General features: G+C 40.5%; 4 protein-coding genes across 4 annotated transcripts; 2 read left to right on the top strand and 2 right to left on the bottom strand.

Moving 5' to 3' along the window:
- The first annotated feature begins 2003 nt into the window (after positions 1-2003).
- Positions 2004-2401, top strand: LOC114668032 (histone H2B 5-like). The gene has a single exon (XM_028823626.2). The coding sequence runs from the start codon at positions 2011-2013 to the stop codon at positions 2386-2388; it is 378 nt and encodes a 125-aa protein (XP_028679459.1). The 5' UTR covers positions 2004-2010; the 3' UTR covers positions 2389-2401.
- A 670-nt stretch (positions 2402-3071) lies between these two features.
- LOC114667061 (histone H4) lies at positions 3072-3437 on the bottom strand. Its single transcript, XM_028822215.2, has one exon. It carries the CDS (start codon positions 3421-3423, stop codon positions 3112-3114), a length of 312 nt encoding a protein of 103 aa, XP_028678048.1. The 5' UTR covers positions 3424-3437; the 3' UTR covers positions 3072-3111.
- Positions 3438-6869: 3432 nt separating this feature from the next.
- LOC114668111 (histone H2B 5-like) lies at positions 6870-7331 on the top strand. The gene has a single exon (XM_028823742.2). The coding sequence runs from the start codon at positions 6906-6908 to the stop codon at positions 7281-7283; it is 378 nt and encodes a 125-aa protein (XP_028679575.1). The 5' UTR covers positions 6870-6905; the 3' UTR covers positions 7284-7331.
- Positions 7332-7961: 630 nt separating this feature from the next.
- On the bottom strand, positions 7962-8346 carry LOC114668081 (histone H4). The gene has a single exon (XM_028823709.2). The coding sequence runs from the start codon at positions 8331-8333 to the stop codon at positions 8022-8024; it is 312 nt and encodes a 103-aa protein (XP_028679542.1). The 5' UTR covers positions 8334-8346; the 3' UTR covers positions 7962-8021.
- Positions 8347-9983: the final 1637 nt, after the last annotated feature.

The following is a 9983-nucleotide window of genomic DNA, read 5'->3' as shown; positions in this document are numbered from 1 at the left end:
TGTTGTAAGAAGGAAAAAAAAACATAATTCAGCTATATAAAAAAAATGATAGCATACTACACACTACAATCCTCAAATGCTTGGAAGTGCATAATATGTTCCCTGCTGACAAAAATTTAATCTCAGTCACCCTGCATCACTGTTTCTATGTTTAACTATTTCAACTGAACAGGAAGAGTTTGGAACAGGTAATATTAGCTCTGCTGTTTTATAATGGTTTGGTTTTACCCAGGATGAACTTGCAAGCAGTACAGCATCTAAAGATGAAACATGTTAATGCATATGAAGAGGCCATACAGGCACTTGTGGTGGCTGCAACAGTCCCTCTCGCCTCTCAAGAAAGGTCCCAGGTAAACAAAGGTCTATACAATGTCTACTATTCAACTGATTCTGTATTCCATAAGAGTGGATGGGAGGAGATACAGTGCCCTTCATAATGTTAGGGAGAAAGACATATTTGATTTACCCAACTACTCCACAGTTTAAAATTACAAATCAAACAATTTAGACACAATTAAAGTGCTTATTGCAGACTTTCATTTAAGGGTATTTGCATACAGCAGATTTTGATCACAGCATGTAAAAAATATATTCTCAGGTGATGTTCTGCCAAGCCCTAATGCAGTAGTCTTCAGCTCCTGCTTGTTTTGAGAGCTTGTCCCTTTGTTTTTTATTCACCATATGGCAGGCCTGCTCAATTGGATTTAAAATGAGCAACTGGCTTGACAATTCAAGAATTTTCCATTTTTTAGCTTTGAAAAACTCTTGTGTTGCCCCAGCAATATTTTGACTTATTATCTTGTTTTAGGTTGAAGTGAGTTTAAATAACGATACTCCCTGTCTATAAACTGCTAAATCTCTGCCTGTAGCTTGACTCTTTGGGACATGTCATTACACATGGCAATTATTATTTATAATATGTTACTCAAAACAGTATACTGCAACAACTTCTGCTAGCTTTCCAACTAATGCAGAAAAGGTAAGCAATCCTTTAAGAAATAGAAAACCACCTCAAAGAGCCATGTGAAGAACTAAGAACCCATCCATTATAGTGTTCTGCACCGACGCTGAAGTATCAAATACACAATACAGCTGAAAACAATACAAGAAAGTGCCTGTGCATGGTTTCAATTGCACATGTTCACTGTATAAATATCTGTCTTTATATACAGTATATATATAGAAAAAAGAAGTGAATCGTTAATTTTTTCACATGAGTATTACTATTATTATTATTACACCCCTCTTCTTTCTTTGCCGTGACTAGTCTGACGTTTGGACACTGTTTTGCTAATATGCTTTCTCGTTAAAAATCGTCATGTACAAATTAAAACGGTTGGTATTTTTGAAGATGAAGAGACGGTATACACTGATCCGCAAAATATCTCCTGCATTTACTCCCTTGTAAATCGAGAACTATTTTCGTAATCTTTCATGGTAGATCTCTAAATGAATCCGGCTACACGCTTAAACTATCGCCTCTTTTTAAAAGCACAAAAAGAACTGGCAAAGTAGGGTGCATCTAAATTTAGTGTGACTGACTGACTGGAATCCTATTCTCACAAGAAGGACCGACCTATAGCCGCTGTTTCTCCTTCATCCGTGCGAATTTAACTTCCTGCCATCATGTGGAAGGTATTTCTTTGGTCTCTATAAATGGGCTGATATCATGTATTATATCCGCCACATACATACATACTGTACGTTAACCATTTTAACGCAGGTGGGAAAAACATATTGTGTAAAAAAAAAAAAAAAAAAACATTAAAAGCTTCCTTCCTGCATACTTTGAAGACAGAAGACCCAATGAAAATACTGTGCTCTAGAATTTTTTTCCGTCCTTATGAACGTAACAGCAGTTTCAGTTTGGGGGAGGGGCGTAGAGGCAGCTACTCGCTCTTCATTGGTGCCTGAGTCTAACACTGCGGCGCTTCTGATTTGCATGACAGGCCATAAAGCAGAACACTGCGGAAACGCCGCATTTGATTTTCGTCACTAAAAGCTGAAGAAATGCCAGAGCCAAAATCTGCCCCCGCTTCTAAGAAAGGCTCTAAGAAAGTTGTTTCTAAGTCCCAGGCAAAGGGTGGGAAAAAACGCAGAAAGTCCAGGAAGGAAAGCTATTCTATTTACGTGTACAAGGTACTGAAGCAAGTACATCCCGATACTGGTATTTCTTCCAAGGCGATGGGCATCATGAATTCGTTTGTGAATGACATCTTTGAGCGCATCGCCGGTGAGGCTTCTCGCCTAGCACACTACAACAAGCGCTCGACCATTTCTTCAAGAGAGATCCAGACTGCTGTGAGACTGCTGCTGCCGGGTGAGCTTGCTAAGCACGCCGTGTCTGAGGGCACCAAGGCAGTCACCAAGTACACCAGCTCCAAATAGACAAGTTCTTAACCAACGGCTCTTTTCAGAGCCACCTATCTTCTCTACAAAAGAGCTTAGTTCACTCCATCCATCGTACCTTCCTGCATAAATTGACATTACTGGACAGGGTAAGTTCTAGTTGTCTTGCGACTGGCGTTAGCCCAATAACTTCTCAAATAAGTGAAGCGTCTTATGGCTCAACAGGTAAACTGACTTAGGGATCTATATTTACGCATTGCCGGGATCCCAGTGAATGCATGGCTGTCATCCGTCTTATGTGCTACCTTAACACTTTGGTAGGGTAGAAACATTTGCACATTCGTCAAGCGCCGAACACGTGGGCTGTCCAGTGAATACTTAATTTCGATTCATTCTCGTTTTGTAAAGGTTGTGGTGTGATCGGGCTGGCAGCTTGTTTTGTTTGCTTTAGGAAAAAACCTGAACAAAGCCATTTTAAGAATATGGGCGGCTCTGAAAGAACCGTATTCGGCACATTTTCAAATCGAGCGACCAAAAATATGGGCTATTCAGTACATAAATTACTGTAATTCTACCAGCAAAGTCAGAACTCCTGTTCTACTATTACATTTGCATACCCTTTCAAACACTTCTCTGGCAAAGGCACTTGGTTTTCGATTTAAAGCAGCGTAGAGAAAAAAAGCTCTCTAAATAAAGAATGTGGGTGGCTCTGAAAAGAGCCTTTAGGTTTTTCTGTACTTACTAGATAGCATCGACTATCATTTAACCTCCAAAGCCATACAGCGTACGGCCCTGTCTCTTCAAAGCGTACACTACGTCCATGGCGGTCACAGTCTTTCTCTTTGCGTGCTCAGTGTAAGTCACAGCGTCACGGATAACATTCTCCAAGAAAACTTTGAGCACACCGCGAGTTTCTTCGTAGATCAAGCCAGAAATTCTCTTCACGCCACCTCGACGAGCTAGACGGCGAATAGCAGGCTTCGTGATACCTTGGATGTTATCTCTCAGCACTTTACGATGACGTTTCGCGCCACCCTTACCAAGCCCTTTTCCTCCTTTACCTCTTCCAGACATCTTTACTTCAAGCTATTTTGACAACTGTAAACCAAAACTAATACTGCCATTCCCTGATATGACCACAACGACGACCTGCTAGACCACAGCATAGGAAATGTCTGCGCGGGCTTTAGGAAATCGCGCCTTCACTTCGTTGTTTAGCTTCAGATTGTGAGTCCGACAAACAAAGCAGCGAATGCACCAACTGGAGTTCAGGAAGACGTTACTTACTTTTCATATAGGTTGTTTTTCTATCCTTATCTCTTGTCTTTGTTAACTGTTAATTATACACCTGAGAGGTAACTGGCATTTTACAGCATTTTGGGAAAAACAGTGCATTCGTTTAGTATAAAGCGTCTGGGCAAAAAAAGCTTCTGTAACACGAGCAGAAAGTGTACTCATTATTTCCATATGAAAATGGATTGTAGTTATTCATTCATATCCCTAACCTGCTTATTAAGAAATTTTTCTATGTGCAAGTTCTTTCGGAATACAATCAAACCTTGCTGAGATTATAGTTATTCATGAAAATATGTACATTGAGTATGATTTCTGTTTTCTTCACTTTCCATTGTTATGACATCTTTCTTTCATAATTACAAGGTATACATCATCCCATTGTTTGGCCATTATTTGTTAAGAAAGGAGCATTTTGTGTCATTTTTAAAATAGAATATGATGGTGAAATCTGTTAAAGTGTCACATAATGTGTCTGTTGCGGAGCTTGTTGCTTTCTTTTTACACCCCCCACCCCCACATATAACAATGGTACAAATCAATGGGGAAGAAACATGAACTCCCACATTTTCACATCATTAAGAGAAAAAATCTGCAAATGTGCATGGCATAAAATCCCCCATTTGTATCAAATACTAGGAAATGTTGTGTAAAATAATCAGAATACCGATATAAAAGTTATTGCACAAGGCCAACTTGTTCCTTCTCCACACCCACCCGAAATTAATATGCCCAGTCAAGGAGCTTATCCTCTTATGCACCTCTGATTTTTTATTTGAACTCGCACCACCAGCTCTTCTTTCTTTATCTTTGTCTTCCTCCTGCCACTAAGGTTCTGCTTCTACTCTTCTCTTGTAAAGGTTAAGGTTTCAATCCCTTTTGCCAGGGTTACTATGAGATCAGGCCAAGGAATCAGATCACAGGTTGGGGACAGGAACTTCCTAGATTCCACCAAATCTTGGATTATAGTTTGTTACCCCTTGAGCCTTGCACAATCATTTCTCTAATGGGTCACTAATGCAGCCTCCAAGCCTTGTTTATTTTAATGATAACATACTCAGTTCATTGTGTGGTAAGGATCCTCTTCTTTATCAGATGGCTTGAAAGATTAACATTGTCATCCTGCCAGGTATCTTCGGCCTCACCTTTCACAAGGCAATGTGCTGCCTGTTTCTATAACCATTGACCAACTTTGATTGTCCGGTGATTGATTTTGAAAAAATTTTTTTTGCTACTGGATGTTAGCTTTTTGCCACTGAACCTCTCACATGCAGATCCTGAAGAGATTGATACAGTCTCTACATCTTCATGCAATTCTTTTGGAGAATGTTTTTGCAGTTGTTTGGTAGATGATGAAGAAACTAAACACAATCATATCAGCTATGCAGATACAGGAGAATTTACCCAAATGCTCATACAAAGGATGCCAGTTTCTCACCCACCTGCTTCAACGTTTGTGATGGTTGTCAGATTTCTTGCTCTCCAATTCTGCCCCCTTATCTGACAAAAACTGGGATACATTGTGAAGACAAACCTATGCAGAAACCTAATTGACCCTCAGACACCCCAAGTGAAACAGCAGTTTCTCCAGTTATAGAGCCCACTTCTCCTGTAGTTCCACATTTACCCTCAGGTGTAGTGCTACACTCACATGTTACTGAACCTATACATAGCCTTGCTTCTAGTTCTGCTAGTTGTTTTAGAAAAAAAAAAAAGATGTTGGTTAAATCTGTTGTAATGCAACAGAGAGTGTATAGCCGCCCTAACCCTGATACAGACAGGCAGGACAAATATTGCAACAAAGCACACTGTTTATTTACAATTTGCACAGCACAAGATAAAGCACAGTCCCTTCTTTTAGGCAGTCCTTCCAACTCCACTGCTCTGCACGAGCTTTGTCCACTTTCTCCCAAGTGGTGGTGACTGGCTCCTTTTATAGGGCACCCGGAAGGAGTCCAGATGCCCATTGAGCTTCTTCCAGCAGCATTTCCAGGTGTGGTGGAAGTGCTGCCAAATAGTGCCCTGCAAGCGCCCAGGCGCCCCTGATGGTGGCCATGCGCCCCAACAGGGTTGACTTTCCATGCTCATGACCTGTGGCCCACTGGGGGCCATGGGGGCTGCCTTCTGCCGGTCTGGGAAAATACTCTTTCTCCAGTTCCTTCCATGGTCAGGGCATCCCGGCCGTCCGCCACACTGTCAATTGGCTCACTGGAACTGTGGTTCAGAAACCTTTTCTTAAGTCTGATTCCAGTTCAGTTACTAGTCATTCTCTATCTCTTGTTGCTCTGTTTAAAGGTTTTTTTTTTTGGCTGCTACTGGGTTGTATACAGGTACATGATATACTGTATATTTCTGATACATTGTGTATTCTGGCAAAGTGCTATGCGGTGTATTAGGCATCAAATTATTCAAGGGGATATGAAACCTGATCCACTTCATGTACCACTTAACCTTTTTTTTTTTAGGGTAAATGTCAGGTTGAAAGAGATGACTAAGTTGTCATTCATACTTGTGCCAGAAAAGCAGACCATCTTGTTTTGCGTCTAATCGGAAAGATGGTTGGTTATCAGGATGTTTGTGGATTTTGGAAGGGGTGAATATAACAGGTGTCTAAAATACTAAGTTTAGTTATCTGGAGAGTCACCAAACCCTGGTAACATTAATTATGCTGTATGGTTTACTATTTTATTTCCCTTCTCCATTTATTGCGTTAATGTTACGTCATCCGTGTGAGCCTCTGCCAGTGTTCTATTTTTCTACTAGATAGATAGATAGATAGATAGATAGATAGATAGATAGATAGATAGATAGATAGATAGATACTTTATTAATCCCAAGGGGAAATTCACAAATTTAGGGGTTTAGTTTAGGGGTTATTTATCTAACGATTTCTTTGGTCTCTTTGAATGGGCTGATATCCTAACTGGTATCATGTATATTGTATACGCCAAACCGTTTTAACGCTGGTGGAAAAAGCAAATTGTGTAAAAAAAAATAAAATAAACAAAGAAACATAAAAAGCTTCCTTCCTGCATACATTTGAAAACAGAAGACCCAATGAAAATACTGCGCGCGCGATTTTTTTTATTATCGCCCTTCTGAACGCAACAGAAGTTTTACTTTAGGGTAGGGGTGGAGGCAGCTACTCGCTCGTCATTGGTGCCTGAGTCTAACACTGCAGCGCATCTGATTTGCATGACAGGCCATAAAGCAGAACACCGCGGAAACGCTCCATTCGAATTTCGTCTCTGAAATCTGTAGCAATGCCTGAACCAAAAGCTGCACCAGCGCCTAAGAAGGGCTCTAAGAAAGCCGTTTCTAAGACCCAGGCAAAGGGTGGAAAGAAACGCAGAAAGTCTAGGAAGGAAAGCTATTCCATCTACGTGTACAAGGTGATGAAGCAAGTACATCCAGATACTGGTATTTCTTCCAAGGCGATGGGCATCATGAACTCGTTTGTGAACGATATCTTTGAGCGCATCGCTGGTGAGGCTTCTCGCCTAGCGCACTACAACAAGCGCTCGACCATTTCTTCAAGGGAGATCCAGACTGCTGTGAGGCTGTTGTTGCCGGGAGAGCTTGCTAAGCACGCCGTGTCCGAGGGCACTAAAGCAGTCACAAAGTACACCAGCTCCAAGTAGACGGTTCTATCAAAACACAACGGCTCTTTTAAGAGCCACCTATCTTCTCTACAAAAGAGCTTAGTTCTCTAGATGCACCGTACCTTCCTTAAAGTGAACGTAACTAGAATTTACTATGCCCAGTAATCTTGCGACTTGCGTAAAGGCATTAGCCAAATAACTATTCTCAAATTTTGTAAGTGAGGCGTCTTTGGTTCAACAAGCAAACTGACTCGCTCACGGACAATAGGGGAAATTTGTACTTTTAAGCACTGTCGCAAAAACTTGCGGGGACCCCAGTGAATACCATCCAGGTCACATCTGCCTTGTTAAAGCTATTCAATAGTCTCTTAAATTCGCATACCACGACACTTTTGGTACAGTGTTTGTGTAGGGTAATTCTCCAAAAAAGCGCTGAAGATATTAAGTCCTGCCAGCCCGATCACAAGTCCCTTTCGATTCATTCTCGTTTTGTATGGACTTTAAAAAATTTTACTCGGGGTAAACCCTCTTGGTTGCTTTCAGTTTAAAGCGGTTCGGAACAACCACTTCAGGAAAACACCTGAACAAAGTTCCCTAAATTTGAAATGGTACGCGCCACATACCATTTAACACTTAACTGACAAAACCACTTTGCTGCTTTCAATTCAAAATTGTTTAGAAAATGTAAACAATTGGCTCTCTAAAAAGAAAAAGTGGGTGGCTCTGAAAAGAGCCTTTGGGTTTTTTTTTTTTCTTGGACACGGCCGCGACTGTCATCTACCCTCCAAAGCCATACAGCGTACGGCCCTGTCTCTTCAAAGCGTATACTACGTCCATAGCAGTAACAGTCTTTCTCTTTGCATGCTCAGTGTAAGTTACAGCGTCACGGATAACATTTTCCAAGAAAACTTTGAGCACACCGCGAGTTTCTTCGTAGATCAAGCCAGAAATTCTCTTCACGCCACCTCGACGAGCTAGACGGCGAATAGCAGGCTTCGTGATACCTTGGATGTTATCTCTCAGCACTTTACGATGACGTTTTGCGCCACCTTTACCGAGCCCTTTTCCTCCTTTCCCACGTCCAGACATCTTTAAGTCAGGCTTTGTTGATAGCTGTAAGCCTAAAGTTCGAATTTCATTCCTTGATATAGACACAACGACGACCTGCTAGAGCACAGCACAGGAAATATCTGCACAGGTTTTAGGAAATCGCGCCTTCACTTCATCGTTTAGCTTCAGATTTTGAGTCCGACAAACAAAGCAGCGAATGCACCAGCGGGTGTTCAGGAAGACGTTACTTACTTTTCATATAGGTTGTTTTTCTAACCTTATCATTTGTCTTTGTTAATTGTTCATTGTACACCTGAGAGGTAATTGGCATTTTACAACTCTTTGGGGAAAACAGTGCATTCGTTTAGTATAATGCGTCTGGGCAAAAACAAGCTTCTGTAACATGAGCAGAAAGTGTACTCATTATTTCCATATGAAAATGGATTGTAGTTATTCATTCATATTCCTAACCTGCTTATTAAGAAATTTTTCTGTGTGCAAGTTCTTTCGGAATACAATCAAGCCTTGTTTATTATTCTGAGAATAGTTTATCATGAAAATATGTACTTTGAATATAATTTATTTTTTCCTTACTTTGCATTGTTATGACATTTTTCTTTCATAATTACAAGGTATACATCATCCCATTGTTTGGCCATTATTTGTTTAGAAAGGAGCATTTTGTGACATTTTTACAATAGAAAATGATGCTGTAATCTGAGTGTCACATAATGCGTCTGTCGTGGAGCTTGTTGCTTTCTTTTTACACCTCCCACCCCCACATATAACAATGGTACAAATCAATGGGGAAGAAACATGAAATCCCACATTTTCACATCATTAACCATACAAAAGAAAAGTTCTGCAAATGTACATTGCATAAAATCCCCCATTTACCCTATTTTTATCAAGTAGGCCTACTAGGAAATGTGTAAAATCATCAGAATACCAATATAAATATAATTGCACAAGGCCAACTTGTTCCTGCTTTACACCCACCTGAAATTAACCACTGTCAAGGAGTTTATCCTCTTATGCACCTCTGATTTTTTATTTGAACTCACACCACCAGCTCTTCTTTCTTTATCTTTGTCTTCCTCCTGCCACTAAGGTTCTGCCTCTACTCTTCTCCATGTAAAGGTTAAAGTTTCAATCCCTTTACCAGGGTTACTCCAAGATCAGGCCAAGGAATCAGATCAGGGGTTGGGGACAGGAACTTCCTAGATTCCACTAAATCCTGGATTATAGTTTGTTTCCCCTTGAGCCTTGCACAATCATTTCTCTAATGGGTCACTAATGCAGCCTCCAAGCCACTTTTGTTTGAAATGATAACATACTCAGTTCATTGTGTGGTAAGGATCCTCTTCTTTATCAGATGGTTTGAAAGACTAACATTGTCATCCTGCCAGGTATCTTCTGCCCCACCCTTCATGTCAATGTGGTGCTTGTTTCTGTAACCATTGACCAGCTTTATGTGTTCATTGCTCTAATTGCCGGTGATTGATTTGGAAATTTTTTTATTTTTTTTTACACAACTAATGGAATATTTCTATTTCTTGACTGAATGTATTCCTGTATTTGCCTCATACAGTACTTGGATAGCAAACAAGTAATTAGCAAATTGCTCAGAGTCACACAGTCTATGCTTCCCATCCAATCTAACAAAGCCTGAAAGGATCTGCCAGGAAG

Source organism: Erpetoichthys calabaricus, chromosome 1 (assembly GCF_900747795.2).
Source record: "Erpetoichthys calabaricus chromosome 1, fErpCal1.3, whole genome shotgun sequence".
NCBI classification, from domain to species: Eukaryota; Metazoa; Chordata; class Cladistia; order Polypteriformes; family Polypteridae; genus Erpetoichthys; species Erpetoichthys calabaricus.
This window is presented reverse-complemented; position numbering and strand designations above follow the sequence as displayed.